A 16,621-nucleotide genomic window follows, 5' to 3' on the forward strand; every position below is an offset into this window, starting at 1 on the left:
TAATGGTTCAGGCTGGTGGTGAAATGGTGTGGGGTGTAGGGGGGGTAATGGTCCATGCTGGTGGTGGTGGTGTAATGGTGTGGGGAAGGAGGGGGGTGGGTAATGGTTCAGGCTGGTGATGATGGTGTAATGGTGTGGGGGAGGAGGGGGGTAATGGTTCAGGCTGGTGGTGTAATGGTGTGGGGGAGGAGGGGTAATGGTTCAGGCTGGTGGTGGTGGTGTAATGGTGTGGGGGAGGAGGGGGGTAATGGTTCAGGCTGGTGGTGTAATGGTGTGGGGGAGGAGGGGTAATGGTTCAGACTGGTGGTGTAATGGTGTGGGGGATATTTTCTTGGCACACTTTGGGCCCCTTAGTACCAGTTGAGCATGGTTTATATACCACCCCCTACCTGAGTATTGTTGCTGACCATGTCCATCCCTTTATGACTACAGTGTCCCCATCTTCTGATGGCTCCTTCCAGCAGGATAATGCACCATGTCACAAAGCTCCAATCATCTCACCACTGGTTTCTTTACCATGACAATGAGGTCACTGTCCTCCAATGGCCTCCACACTCCCCACATCTCATCCAATAGAGAACCTTTGGGATGTGGTGGAATGGGAGGTTGGCATCATGGATGAGCAGCCGACAAATCTGCAGCAACTGCATGATGGTATCTTTTGACTATAAAGCAAAATCTCTGAGGAACGTTTCCAACACCTTGTTGTATCTATGCCACCAAGAATGAAGGCAAAAGGGGGTCCAACCCGCTACTAGCAAGGTGTACCTAATAAAGTGGCCGGTCAGTGTACATCTTCTCTTTTAGGTCAAATTTAGGTCAAATTTATATTTCTAATAATGTCTATGGTATATATATATTTACTATATGAATTTTATTATTTGGCTTTTCTTCCTTTTTCTTTACCAAATCTGAAATGGTATATATTTTTTTTCTAAATCCTTTTGTTCAGTGAATGTTATAATTTATTATGAGCTTTTCTATAATTTTTCTGTTGTAGCACCAAAAAAGGTGCAGTGTCTGAATCCCGAAAATACATTGAAAATATAATTATTTTTGTGATTATCTAAAAATCAAAATACCATTTGAGAGTTATAGATCATTGGCATAGCTTTCTTACTGATTTTTACAAAGTTTTTTTTTGTACTTTTGACTTTTTCTTGTCTGTTTTCCAAGTTCAAAATAGCTTTTTTTTTAAATATTAAATCATTTTACTATATGATTTTTTTTTTCTTTTTTACCTTTCTTAATTTTTTTACCAAATCTGAAATAGTTTTTTTTTTTCAAAATCCTTTTACTCAGTGAATTTTATCATTTATTATGAACTTTTCTATTATCTTGCTGTTGTAGCACCAAAAAAGGTATAGTGTCTGAACCCCTAAAATGCATTGAAAATATTAATATTTTTGTGATTATCTAAAAATCAAAATACCATTTGAGAGTTATAGATCATTGGCATAGCTTTCTTACTGATTTTTTCATTTCATTTTTTTTAGGTACTTTAGACTTTTTCTTGTCTGTTTTCCAAGTTTGAAATATATATTTTTTAAATATTACATCCTTTTACTGTATGAATTTTATTTTTTAACTTTTCTTCCTTTTTTGCCAAATCTGAAATAGCGTTTTTTTTTTTTTTGTTTGTTTTGTTAGAAATCCTTTTACTATATGGATTTTATTATTTAGTGTGAACTTTTCTATTATGTTGCTGTTGTAGTACAAAATAATGGGGGGGGGGTGTCTGAAACCCTGAAACTGATTGAAATTATTATTATTTTTTTCTTATTATCTAATAAAATACCATTTTAGACTTATTGACCATTGGTGTAGCTCTCCTAATACTTCTTGCATAGATTTTTTTTTCTTGTAATTTTCTTAACCCCAAATTGAACCGAAAATGTGATGTTTGCACCAACATCGCAGATTTTAGGAGAAGAATTAAAAAATGTACCATTGTTTATAGTAATATGTTTTCTGCAAAAACTTTGAGCTTTGAATCTCCAGTTTTCAAATTTGTTTTAGAAATATAACATTAGATGTTGCAAATTGTAATACACCAATTTACTCTCTGAATTGCAACAAAAAGTGAATTTTATATTATTACTTTCCTAAATACGTTATATAAAATTAACAAAAGGGATTTATAATGTTACAATGAGAAATCAGACAATTTTGAAGGAATTATTCCTCTCTGGGCTGTCTGACCTTCCGGATCTTCAGCTCCCTCTCTTTCTCCTCTTCCTTCTCATCTACCTTCTGACATTAATCTGGAATTTGCTGATCATTGTCCTCATAGTCACCGACTCTCACCTCCATGTTCCTATGTATTTCTTCCTTGGGAACCTGGCCAGTTTGGACCTCTGTTGTTCTTCGTTAACTGTCCCACGAATGTTATTTGACCTTCACACCAAAAAAAGAAGGATTACCATACCAGCTTGTATAACCCAAGTCTTCTTCTTCATTTTTTGTGCTACTTCTGAGGTTTCCCTGTTGTCCGTTATGTCCTATGATCGATACACCGCCATTTGTCAGCCATTACATTACATACAGATCATGAGTTGGAAAGTCTGTGTAGAGTTGATGTCCATTGTGTGTTGTCTCAGCTTTACCAATTCTTTAGTTCACACACTTTATACCTTCAATTTAACATTCTGTGAATTGGATATTATAGAAAGTTTCTTCTGTGACCTTCCCCAATTGCTTCAGATTTCCTGCAGTGACATCTACATCAACATTCTGCTCCTCTTTATCTTCGGTGGCTCCATTACTATTGGATCTCTGACACTGACCTTCCTGTCCTATGTCTATATATTCAAAACTGTCCTAAAAATTAAAGTTGAGGGCAGTCGAAGAAAAGTCTTCTCTACATGTACCCCTCATCTCACAGTGGTGTTTATATTTTATGGTTCTGTATTTTTTAATTATTTTCAGCTGAATGAAGGCCATCGATTTTCCGGTAACAAAGTGGTGTCCATGTTTTACACGGTGATCCTTCCACTCCTCAACCCTCTGATTTACAGTCTGAGGAACCAGGATATCAAAACAGCATTCCAGGTTTTTTTAAAGAAGATCATCCCAATGCATTGCAGCATAGAATTCACCTAAATTAAACCTGTAGATTAGTCAGCTGCTTTTAAGGGTAAATGATGCGGGACTCATTTGGTTTTGTACATTATGGCGTCACTCATCTTATTGTATAACTACCAAACATACACTGTATTTTCAAAAGTATTGGAACCCCTGCCATTACACGTGCATGAACTTTAATGGCATCCCAGTCTTAGTCCGTAGGGTTCAATATTGAGTTGACCCTTTGCAGCTAGAACAGCTTCAACTCTTTTGGGAAGGCTGTCCAGATGGTTTAGGAGTGTGTCTATGGGAATGCTTGACCAATCTTCCAGGAGAATATTTGTGAGGTCAGGCACTGATTTTGCATGAGAAGACCTGGCTCGCATTCTCTGCTCTAATTCATCCCAAAGGTGTTCTATTGGGTTGAGGTCAGGTCTCTGTGCAGGTCAGTCAAGTTCCTCCACCCTAAACTTCCTCATCCGTGTCTTTATGGACCTTACTTTGTGCACTGGTGGGCAGTTATGTTGATACAGGAAGGGGCCATCCCCAAACTGTTCCTACAAAGTTGGGAGTATGAAATTGTCCAAAATGTCTTGGTATGCTGATGCTTTAAGAATTCCCTTCACTGGAACTAAGAGATCAAGCCCAACCTCTGAAAAATAACCCCACGCCATAATCCCCCCTCCACCAAATAATTTGGACCAGTGCACAAAGCAAGGTCCATAATTACGTGGATGAGGGAGTTTGGGGTGGAGCAACATGACTGGCCTGCACATAGTTTTGACCTTACCCTGATAGAATTAGAGCGGAGACTGCGAGCTACGTCTTTTTATCCACATCAGTGCCTGACCTCACAAATGCGCTTCTGGAAGAATAGTCCAACATTCCCATAGACACACTCCTAAACCTTGTTGATAGCCTTGTGGGCCAACTCAATATTGAACCCTACGGACTAAGACTGGGATGCCATTAAAGTTTAAGTGCGTGTAAAGGCAGGCATCTCAATACTTTTGACAATATAGTGTAGGTACAACCTGATATCCTGAGTGCTAATCAAGTCAGGGGACAGATAATGTCAATGTGGCTTCCCCTATCCTGACTTAATCAGTGTAACGGATCAACTGGCACCCTGACTGGGTACCTCCACTGACGGATGCTCCTAGTGCTTCCCAAGGGCTCCAAGCACTCCACTAGAAACAATAACCACCACAGACCCGCACTCTGGACCTATGACAAGGCTCCAGGTTAGAGTGGGTGAACCTCTCTTTCCCCAGAGAGTGAAGCAGGAACAAGTTCTTACAAGAGCTTAGTGATTATCCAAGGGAGTATGAAGAGCATAGCATACTTGTAGCATACCGCCCCCCAAACATGATTCGAGACTTCATGAAGGGATACAAACAGACTGTTTATTTAACAGACACTCAATTTATACACACATGAGCACATCCCCATCCTCAACAAATTACTACACACAGGTCAGGGGTAGAATGATTACATTATCATATGCAGATGAAATTGTATACAGAAACAGAATTTGCCCGAACTAATTAGCTGGCCATCTGGACAGAACAATGGGAAGTCATTAACATTTAACAATGGGACAGACGACAACAAAATACATATTATCTAAATACACAACAATAGAGAGAGCCTGTCTGACACTGAAGTACAATACACATTAGCCTCACTTGTAAATACAGACCCCATTTGAAGCAATCCAAACCATCAGTCTTTCACTCCCAGTGATGGTTAATACCGTCACATATCTTCCCCCCAAAGGTAGACTAACCAGGTACCAGACCTCCAACTGGTCTGTGCCTGAGTTAGTCGGGTAACAAGTCCCAAAAAGTCAATCCATCATGGCAGCTTCCTTGACAAAGTTCCACATGGTTCCACATAGTTTGTAAGTTTGTTCTGTATGTACTGTATGTTATGCGCATTTATTCCCCTATGCGGGTTTTTGTTTTGTTTTTAATTGTCAATCAATAAAAAAGTTTTTTATCCAAAGCTCCTATCTGTGCCTATAAAGTCCACTTACTTCTTTCCAAATTTCTTGACCTATTAACCAGGATGTGGCACATAGTTCTTAATTATTGCTGCCCCCCTGTTTGCTGCTAAATGGTTGCTCATTTTCTGTATTTATTGATTCTTCAATCAGGATTTCTGGACTGTTGGCTGGTTCTTCTGGATATTCCCAGGCAAGAAAAGCCCAGCACTGGCGCTGAGCAGAGTCCAGAAGCCGTCGGTAGGAGATCTCCAGCTCCCATTCCTGAACGGCCAGAAACTCCATATCTTCCAGTGCCCAGAGCACTTTCGAGATGTTCAGAATCCTTTCTCTGTAATTCATAATTTTCTCTAACCGCCACTCCAAATCGCTCCCAAAGTTAGGATCCCCTGACAGCTTCCCATACAACATTCCCAGGCCGCCATAGCCAAAGCCTTCCATTGGGCTGTCATCCACTATCCAAGGGCATGTTTGGGATACATGCCACCGGAGGGCTCTATAGCTTTCTTCCAACCGCATCTCCGCCCAGACCAGCCTGCTTAACTTAGCTTTCTGCTCCTGGTGCTGTGTATCTCCCAAAAACAGCTCCCACAATCCATACTGCGACCAATACCTTTTCTGGATGGAGGGGAGGATTTTTCCCTGGTGGCACTGCTCACGGGCTAGCATTTCCTTCCAGAGATCCAAGCGCACAGATTCATGCCATCCTAGCAGGACCTGCTCTGACACTGGTCCCCTGTTCTGTATCTGCATCTCTCGCAACCTCCTCACAAATTCCTCTTCCATGGCAGCTGTACCTCTCTTCTTCCTATGGGGACCCTGCAGGGGTGTTTGCTCACTCCATAATGTTACCGGTGTCCCCGAGAGCTGCTTCTCCTTGCACTAGGACACGATCCCACCAATTGCCACCAATGTAACGGATTAACCGGCATCCCGACTGGGTACCTCCGTTGACGGATGCTCCTAGTGCTTCCCGAGGGCTCCAAGCACTCCACCAGGCACCATAACCAACTCAGACCCCACAAACTGCCGCAGGTTGGTTGGGGTCTCGCCGTCTCCTACCCACCCTGGACCTACGACAAGGCTCCAGGTTCCAGTGGGTGAACCTCTATTTCCCCAGAGAGTGAAGCAGGAACAAACTCTTACGAGCTTAGTGATTATCTAAGGGAGTATGAAGAGCATAGCAATCCCTTGCAGCATATTCCCCCCCCCCCACCCCAAACATGAGTCGAAACTTCATGAAGGGATAAAAACAGACTGTTTATTTAAGCAATCCAAACCATCAGTCTTTCACTCCCAGTGATGGTTAATATCATCACAGTCAGCATGCAAGCTAACAGACTATATCTTAACAATGGAGAAGAAGCACATGTGAGTGTTTAATTTAGTGGTACAATCTATCAGCTGAGGGAGATATATAGATCTGGTGCTAGCTGTAAGGGATGAAGTCAGTCCATCAGTAATGGGTTTAAATGATAGTCCCAAAAAGTCACATACAGTATGTGCATCAACAAAGTTCTGAAACAACTGCTCTTGGTGGTAGGCTGCTTCAATCATGGACTAGGAAACCCAATAAATGTGGAGACAAAATGAAGGGGGAAGGGGAGAGAGAAGCACCAAACCACCTCTGGTGCAGTAACGTTTTATTCAAAAATGATAAACAAGTATTGTAGTGGTGTGCCCCTTTATCCAGATGCAGGTGCAAGTTACTTTAACTCGATTCCCCACAATCCTCTGGGCTCCCAGCATCCCCTGAGTTCCAGGACACGCCCAGGGAGTATAAATGCCAGCTCCGCCCAGCTTCCTGTGCTCAGAGAGATCCTGCCTGATGGGACAGCAGTGACTGGGCAAGTGAGCTGTCCCCAGGTGCTGGGTCCTTATCTGCCAAGTCTGGTGTGCGGGCCACCAGCAGTGAGCACAAGAGCACGTAGCATCTATCCAAGCCCCAGTCACTGGAGAGGACTCTGTTACAGTCCATGTGGATAAGCTGTCCAAGCAGTGGGTTGGTCCTATCTACAGCCCCCAGAGCCTCCTGACTGAAGTCAGCATCAGCTGCGCCTGTGTGAAGTCTGTGCCAGAAGGAAATCCCCTCAGCTCACAGTCTGTTGAATGATAGATCAATCTCTTGGAACACGTGAGAATCTTCAGTTCTCTATCCTAACAGTAAACTGAACTCAGAGCACTCTGCTGTCATCCAGTGGCCATTCGTAGAACTGCAGTAGAATTGTTTTCATATGTTTTATGCCTGTTTCCCCACTCTTCATGCTGCCGTTTTGTACTGCAAACCCCTGTTCACACGATCTCCTGTGTAATCTAAGTTGATTTTCATTGTTAAGTAAAGTAGAAATTGCACATCACCACTGGTCTGATCATCTGGCTGATACCATTACATAACAGCATAAAATTCACTCACATTATATGAGTTAAAACAGGCACATCAGGATGACATTTACAGAACGAGGGGACCTGCGGATTCAGTGGTGGGCACCACATAAGCCAGCCAGTTCGCTCGATGTCAGAGCAGTGAAGAGCTGTAAAAACCTGGTGCAGCTCACTGTAGGAACCAATAGGAACGCATTTCAAAGGCAAAGTCATGCCTCCTTCTCCAGCTTACTTACCTGCTGCTGGTTCCGCGGGTCCCCTCGTGCTGATACTGTCATTCCAATGTGCCTGTTTTAACTCATGTAATGTGAGTGAATTTTAAGCTTGTTTATCATTTTGTGAATAAAATATTACTGCACCAGAGGTGGCTTGGTGCTTCCCTCTCCCCTCCCCCCTGCAATGCAATAGATCTTCCATGAGAAGAACTATAAGATTAACCACTTGCTGACCACCCACCGCAGATATACTGCAGCAGGCTGGCTCGGCTGCGCGGATCACCATACCTGTATGGCGATCTGCGGGAGCGATCCTGGGGGCACGCGTGCGCCCCAATTCACTAGCGGGGAAGATGATTCTATTAGTGATTTCTGTCACTGTTCTACAGTTGTTCTGTATTGTTTGGCCAACTCCCTGTTAGTGTTCAGTGGCTCCTGCTGTTCAATTTCCATTTCAGGGCATGGTTTATTTTTGCTGATGAAGTCTCACCATACAGCATGTATACAGTCATACCTGTGCAGACTGGTCACCAACCATCTGTACTCTTTGGTAGTCTTACAAGTCACCCACTCTAACTGTAAGTATTAACCATTGTTGAACACAGTGGGGTATATTTATTAAATACAATTGCTGTACAAATGTCAAACATTTCCACAGACAACAAAAAATGGCCTTATATTATCTAATATATTTATTTTCTATGCTGGTAAGCACAGCCTAGTATCTATAATGTGCTATTTTCTTTATTAAGGTATCCCAGGCATTATGGCCACTAGGAAATAATCATATTAGAGAAAATGTGGGGATTTTTTGTTGCGGGTGAGCAAATGTTTGTCACTTTCACACAGTTTTTTTTCTCAATTAATTAATGTCCCGTATTTTTTGCCGTATAAGAAGCACCGGCATATAAGACGCACCCAATTTTAAAGGAGGAAAATCTAGAAAAAAAAGATTCTGAACCAAATACTGTAGGCTCTCTTAGACCCTAGGTGTGTGTGGGTGTGTATGCACATTTTACATTTCATTTACCCTGTAGTTGGTCCGCCTGAACACTTTCTCACTCACACCACACGCTGCCTGTGATCTATCCAGAAGCAACAGTATGACGTAGGGAGGGCGGTGTGTCTTCTTCCCGTGATTTGGGGGCGGAGCTTGTGGAGCCATTCTTCTGCCCATCAATCATGGGCATCCAATAGAGTAGTAGGCGAAGTGGGGGCGGAGCAGGAGCAGCAGTATGAGGTAGGGAGGACGGTGTCTTCTCCCCAGGATTCGGGGGTGGAGCTTTGGTGGATCAATTCTTCTGCCCATCAATCACGGGCATCAAATCAAATAGGAGCGGGAACGTACGGAGCAGGAGGGGCAGATGTGTGGCCCGGGGAGACATGAGGAGGCACAGCCTGCATTGACGGATACCGGTAAGCTCAGCGTTGACATGGTGCCCGGGCAGCACGTGGATAGACTGTCGGGAGGTGGGGACAAGGCGCGTTATAGGAGGGAGAGGGAAGCCGAACACACACAGCCTGGCCGTGCACGGAGGGTCAGAGAAGTCTCCACAGCCCGCAGTACATGCAACAAATCCAGCCTGCAGCACACAGCATAAAAAGAGGACTGAGAGCAAGCACCACACAAAGTTAGGGGCAGTTTTAATGCAGGAAAAATGTGTATTTGTCGTATAAGATGCACCAACTCCCCCCCCCCCCCCCCCAGTTTTGGGGAAGAAAAAGTGCGTCTTATACGGCGAAAAATACAGTATTTATTTTTTATTTTTTGGCAGTTTCTTTTATTATAAGCTGTAAAAGTGAAGCACCAACTAAGACATTAAAGGGTAACTCCACTTTCATGGGGAAAAAAACTGTGCCCAAACAAAATTTACGTCCTTTTTTTCCCACAAACAGAGATTTCTTTTGGTGGTATTTGATCACCTCTGCGATATTTATTTTTTGTGCTATAAACAAAAAAAGAGCAACAAATTTGAAAAAAAAAAAAAAAACAATATTTTTCACATTCTTTTATATGACATTCTCAAAAAAAAAATCAAAATGTTTTAACATTTTAGGCCAATTTGTTTTCTGCTACATATTTTTGGTAAGAAAAATCGCAATAAGCATATTATGATTGGTTTGCGCAAAAGTTATCGCGTCTACTAACTATGGGAAAGATTTATGTCATTTTTATTGTTTTTTTTTTTTTACTAGTAATGGCGGCGATCTGCATTTTTTTGCAGGACTGCGACATTGCGGCGGACAGATCAGACCCCTAACTGACATTTTTGACACTTTTGGGGTGACCAGTGACATTACTACAGTAATCAGTGCTAAACATATGCACTGTTATTGTAATAATGACACCGGCAGGGAAGGGGTTAATACTGTTGGTGATCAAGGGGTTAAATGTAAGCCTAGGGGAGTGATTCTAACTGTGGGGGGGGGGGGGGGTTGGGCTTGTGAGATGATCATAGAAACCTGTGATCCTATATAGCAGGATCACATGGTCTCTGTGATCATTGCAGGGAGAAGGACGGACAGCTGTGTTTATATCAGCCGACCGTCCTTCTCCCTTAGTGGGGAGAGATCGTCGGTATCAGGTGGCAATTGGAGCCGCCTGACACACGCGCCGGCTTCCCCATAACCGAGCAGGGGTGGGGCCCCTAGCGGCCTTCAGACGAGCACCGTACTTGTACGGCGATTTGCCTGTAGGAGCCAGCCTGCCGCAGTATATCTGCGGCGGCTGGTCGGGAACCGGTTAAAAATGACCTTTCCTTTTTAATCTGCAGCTGTTGTAATTTTCTGAAAATTCAATACAATATGGCCTCCTGGAGCTGTTCTGTACACAGAATGTATACAGACCACACCCCCAGAAACATAATTTCCTGCTTGTGTGATTGGCTCACCAATTTTTGCCAGAAGTCTGCCTAAGATACAAGTCACATTTCTGGCATCCCCTGCAACAAAAATGTCATTTTTGGTGAGATCCTCCCAATAGGAACACCTCTAAAGGGATGCAGGTCCAGCAGATTTCCTCATTAGAGCCCTGCAGCTGCCACAGCTGATAGATAATTATGAAACCACTCCCATTAGACCCACTCAGCACAGAGGAACAAACAATGATTTCTTCAGAATAACAAAAGGTAGAAATCTGCAACAAAGTTTGGTAAAATCCTTGCAAAGTACAGAGATCACCCAGAGGGGAATGTTTTTTTTTCTCAACAAAAGTGGAGTTACATTTTAAAGTGTCAGGAAGAAGCTACGTGAGAAGGTTTTGAGATATTTTCCTTTTTCATTCTTTTTCCTCTTCCCTTTCTTTTCTTTTTTCCCTTTTTTCCCCCTTGCTTTTCCTTTTCTTTTTTCTTTTTTTCCTTTTCCCTTTCTTTTATTTTTTTTTATTTTCCTTTGTTTTTCCTTTTCCCTTTCTTTTATTTTTTTTATTTTCCTTTGTTTTTCCTTTTCCCTTTCTTTTATTTTTCCTTTTCCCTTTCTTTTATTTTTTTATTCTCCTTTGTTTTTCCTTTTCCTTTCTTTTCCCTTTCCTTTGTTTTTCCTTTTCCCTTTCTTTTATTTTTCCTTTTCCCTTTCTTTTATTTTTTCTTTTCCTTTTCCCTTTCTTTTATTTTTTCTTTTCCTTTTCCTTTCTTTTATTTTTTTATTCTCCTTTGTTTTTCCTTTTCCTTTCTTTTCCTTTTCCCTTTCTTTTATTTTTCCTTTTCCCTTTCTTTTCCTTTTCCTTTACCACCCTTTATTTTATTTTTCTTTCTTTTCATCTTCCATATTTCTTTTTTTTCATCTTTCCTTACCTTTTTTTCCCCCCTTTTTTTCCTTTTTCCCTTTTCTTTCCATTTTCCTTTACCTTTTTCTGTTCCTTCTTGCCTTGCCTCATATAGTATTTTTTTAAATAATAGACCCCAATGTGTAATTCTCTAGCACACGCTGTTTTTTATCTGAACAAATTAAATGATGACTTTTAATATTGGTGTTGTTGTTTTTTCAAAACCCTATTCTTGCAAAGGATGATAACATATAACACGTTATATAATACAAGGACTGATAAATTTCTAGGGATCAGAACTTGGAAATCACTTTGAAAACATTCTGGTGAAGCAGGCGGACATCAGCCATGAGGTATTCAAAATATTCTGAAAAAAAGTTTCTTTGATTTGGAGACGTGCATTGATTTCACTTTGAAGAGGAAATTCTAGTTACAAAGTTTTTCCAAACTGCACAAAGACTAGTGATGTGACATAAAATGTTGTCAGTTGTATGTGGATAATGTCAGGTCACCTGTGGCCAGGTGACGACTGCACCCTGTTGGAGGCATGGGTGCACCGCAAGGTAGTGAACCCAGTAGCTGACTGCTGCGGATGGACAGGAACGTGAGCCAAAGATTCCCCAGGGCGCGGAGTCTAAGACCCAGCAGGTGTTCACCAGAGCATCTAGTGGTGAGGATGGACTTGGCTGCAGCTGGGCCCAGGTCGTGTCCCCTGGGGTCCCCCGGGTCACGCTCCGTAGGGAGAGAGGGGAAGCAGCCACTCAGGACACAAGGGATAGTGATGGTTAAGCCGAGGTCGGGACAACAGGCAGACAAGTGTAACCAAGGAACAGGCCAACGGTCAGGGTCACAGGCAAACAGGAGTAGTCAGAGACGAACCAAAGTCGGTACACAGAAAGGTAGATCAAGCACACGGCAGACAGGAAACAACTAACAAACACTGTTGAACAGCAAAGCAGACCTGCAATGCACTGGTTAATATAGACTTCCTGGGATGGCCTGGGGTGGGGCCGAACAGGAAGGAGAGATGATAAAAAGGAGCCAGAAGAGGAATCTGGCCTCTAATGCAGACATGAAGGAGCAGGTAAGCTGCCAGACACTATTGCAAGTCCATGACAGATAATCTGAAACAGGATATAATATTATATGGAGGCATTTCTGTATTATTATCAGCAGTCTTGATTGCGTCCCATTTCCAACTCTCTAACATTGGAGGAAGACCTCCATCTGATTGGTGTAAGTTGCAGTGTAAGGAAGATTCGGGATTGAATTACTTCTTGAAAGTTGATGACTGCGCTGGACTGTCCTACTCGGTAGAAGGTCTGTGGGTGGGTGATGATCAAGGCAGCTTTGGGGGAATTAGCCCCCAATTAGTCCGGCCCCGACTGAATAGAAAGGTGGTGGTAGGCCCTTTGGGAGGGCTTGGGCTGCTGCCTTCAAGTCTTGCCTAGTGGTTGTTTCCAAAGGTACTGGTGGTAGTAGGTAAAATGAGCACCTAATATCAAAATAAGAGACCAATTTACTGTAGATAAAAAGATTGTCATTTTAATGGTAGTAGCAGAACATGTTGAAGCCAATGGATTTCGGGGGGACAGAGACTCCCCCTTCTTCAGGGCATGATTGTTGCTGGTCGGATCTGGCAGTGACAGCGTGGGCCCCCATCAAAACGACAATCTTTTTATCTAAGTTGGTCTCTTATTTTGATATTGGGCGCTCCTTTTACCTACTACCACCAGCACCTTGGGATTGAATTTGGCAAGGTTCAAGTTTCTGTCATTATTGCACTCCCAAAGTGGAGCTGACCCAGTTCACAATGTGCCTCAACCAGGTCATTAATGTTTTTAGTCAAGGTCTGCAGGAGAATCAGCAGTCATCAAATTGAGGTCTGCCCTTTTTTTTTTTTTACTTTGTTTATTTTCCAGATAACAATTATGTATTTAACCACTTTACCACTAGAGCATTTTGCTGTCTTACGTCTGGGCCACTTTTTGTGCGATTCGGCGCTGTGCGACTTTAACTGACAATTGTGCGGTCATGCGAAGCTGTACCCAAACGAAATTTACGTCCTTTTTTTCCCACAAACAGAGCTTTCTTTTGGTGGTATTTGATCACCTGTGCGATTTTTACTTTTTGCGCTATAAACAAAAAAAGAGCGTTTATTTTGAAAAAATAACAATATTTTTAACATTTTTTTATATGAAATTCCCCCCAAAAAAGATGTAAAAACCAATTTTTTAAAAAATTTTTGGCCAATTTGTTTTCTGCTACCTATGTTTGGTAAAAAAAATCGCAATAAGTGTATTTTTATTGGTTTGCGCAAAAGTTATTGCGTTTACTAACAAAGGGAAAGATTTCTGTCATTTTTGGTGTTTTTTTTTTTAACGAGTAATGGCGGCGATCTGCGATTTTTTTTGCGGGACTGCGACATTGCGGCGGACAGATCGGACCCTTGACTGACATTTTTGACACTTTTGGGGGTACCAATGACATTACTGCAGTAATCAGTGCTATAAATATGCACTGTTACTGTAAAAATGACACTGGCAGGGAAGGGGTTAATTTTATTGGAGAGGGAGGGGTTAATGTATGCCTGGTGCTTACTAACGTGTGGGGGGGGGAGGTGACTGTGTGAGACAGGGACAGATCAGATGTCCAGCTATGCTGAACACTCCGATCTGTCACTCCCTGTCTTTTAGGAGATCCGCCCGCTCTGTTTACACAGGCGGGCGGATCTCTAAACTGGATTCCCCGACGATCGGGGCAGAGCAACGGCGATCGCCGCTGCTCCTCCCCTGGCTCAACTCCCACTGTGAATGAAAACATGCGCCGCCTACAGGGGAGGAGTCTGGCGACGTAGGTCTACGTCGTCAGACGGGATCGTGCCACTTTGCCGCAGTACTATTCCAGTACTCAGTGGTAAAGTGGTTAATTTGTCCTTTTCTTATTAATTGGAAATGCCAACAATCATTGTCACAATTCAAAGGGTAGTGGTGCGCTTCAGGGATTGGCTCTAATGGATCTCTATTTGGGTTGGTGGCAGTGATATGTACAATTCTTGCTTTAAAGGTGCTCCGCGTGATAAATATAATATTTATGTTTTTAAATAATTAAGTGATGAAAGTGCAAGTGTATTAATCAAATCAGTCAATATCAAGGTTTTCTTAAAGTAGATAAATATATGAGTACGATGTGTATCAATGGATAAATAAATAAATAAATAAATAAATATCAGAGTGCTACTTCTTTACCAGTGATATCAATAAATAAATTATATAAATCCAGTGTTGGTCTTCAATCTGATTCATAAACAGTAAAACACATATATATTGTGCTCAAAATAAAGTGCTACATGCAATTTTCTATTAAAACGGTGCTAGAAAAGAAGTCTGTGAATAGTTCAATTGTAATCCTTCAAATATAAATATTTAAATGAAATAGTCCAAAAGAAAAAATTATTATATAGAGAACATCCAAAATAGCTTGTGTGAATACGTTCCTCGCTTATATCCGTGCTTCACTCATGCAATTAAGTGACTATGATCTCCTTCACCTTGTATGTCACCTCTGAGTGCTCTAGCCTCTCACCTTATAGGCAAGATCAATTTGCCTTTGGTATCTATCCAAGCTCAACGATAGACTCAATTTCTCTCAATCCAGGTCCTTTCTTACTTAGTGGAGCTGCTTTCTTGGATCCCTCTAAATGTTTGTCTTGATCGTTTTTTGTACTATCCTCTTTGTCCGATCTTTAGTGTGCCTCAGAGACAAAGACTATTCATGGTGCAGTATATCCAACTCATTTATTAAAATATAAAGATTTACACTTACAATTTAGGCATGATGCTTCAGCATGTAAACAAAAAACCAGCCGCCGCTGTGGAGATCGGGCTCCGTTGTAACGTCACTTCCGGCTCCTCCTACGCGTTACGTCACGAGGTTACGTGACTTCCTCAGGGTCACAGATCAAAAAGTCAGAGTAATCTGCTATTTTCATTAGAGTTCTGCAGGAGAACAAACATTCAACAATTTGTTGCCCGTCATTATTATTATAATTTTTTTTTTTTTTAATTTTGACTATTTTTTTTTTTTTAATGCACTTTATTTACATTTTTTTTAATTTAATTTAATTTAAATCTATTTAATTGGGCTTTAACATTACATCCTTTCCTTTTAAACTTTGGAGAAACATTTATCAGAAAAAAAAAATGGTACTAGCCTATTATTTTCAGGGCAGGACTGTCAGAAAATCAATGTCCATCTTAATTGATATTTGTCATAGCAATCTTTTCTCTTGACCACCCAAAAAAGCTATTTTTAATATAACTTCAACAATAATCTATATACTGTAAAGTGTCTTTAATTAAACTTGGAAATACCAACAATCATTGACACAAATCAAAAGATAAAGTAATCAACTATTTTCAGTGGAGGTCTGCTGGAGGATCAACATTCTTTAAATTGTCTATAATTACATTTATTTTGACTACCCAAAAATCTATTTTCCAGATAACTCCAACAATAATGTTAAAATATTTAACCTTTTTTTTTAAATATCAACTTTCAATGGCACAGATCTAAAATAAAAATAATCTACCATTTTCAGTGGGGGTTTGCTGAAGGACCAACATTCATCAGATTGATAGCAGTAATTGTATTTTTTTTTTTTGCAATTTTTTTTACATTTGCACTTTTTTTCATTTTTTACATTCAATGTACTTTAAATCTATTCAACTGAACTTTGTCATCACATCCTTTCCTTTAAAACTTAGGAGAAACATTTATCAGAGAATGTGGCGACACACGACACAAAATTGTTTTCTTATTTTATATTATTTTATTATATTATATATCTTTATATATATATATTTATTATATACGTATATATATATATACTGTATATATTTATATATTTATTATATATGTATATCTATATACAGTATATATACATATATATATATATATATATATATATATATATATTTTTTTTTTTTTTTTTTATATATATACTATCATTTTATAATTGTATGATTCTAACAATCAATTTTTTAGATAATAATATTTTTATATATTTATTTGTCTTTTTTTAATTTAAAATACCAACAATCATTAGCACATATTTACCGTAAAGTAGAATTGATCTACTATTTTACTGTAAATGGAGCTCTGTTGGAGAACCAAAATTCATCAAATTGT

At 40.6% G+C, this 16,621-nt stretch overlaps 1 protein-coding gene across 1 annotated transcript; it reads left to right on the forward strand.

Moving 5' to 3' along the window:
* Positions 1-2,151: 2,151 nt before the first annotated feature.
* Positions 2,152-3,102, forward strand: LOC309558362 (olfactory receptor 8G17-like; the record flags this gene model as incomplete). Its single annotated transcript, XM_082261429.1, has 1 exon — positions 2,152-3,102. The coding sequence occupies one exon, from the start codon at positions 2,152-2,154 to the stop codon at positions 3,100-3,102; it is 951 nt and encodes a 316-aa protein (XP_082117555.1).
* Positions 3,103-16,621: the final 13,519 nt, after the last annotated feature.

The sequence above is a fragment of the Pelophylax lessonae genome, assembly GCF_965119305.1.
Source record: "Pelophylax lessonae genome assembly, chromosome: 6".
NCBI classification, from domain to species: Eukaryota; Metazoa; Chordata; class Amphibia; order Anura; family Ranidae; genus Pelophylax; species Pelophylax lessonae.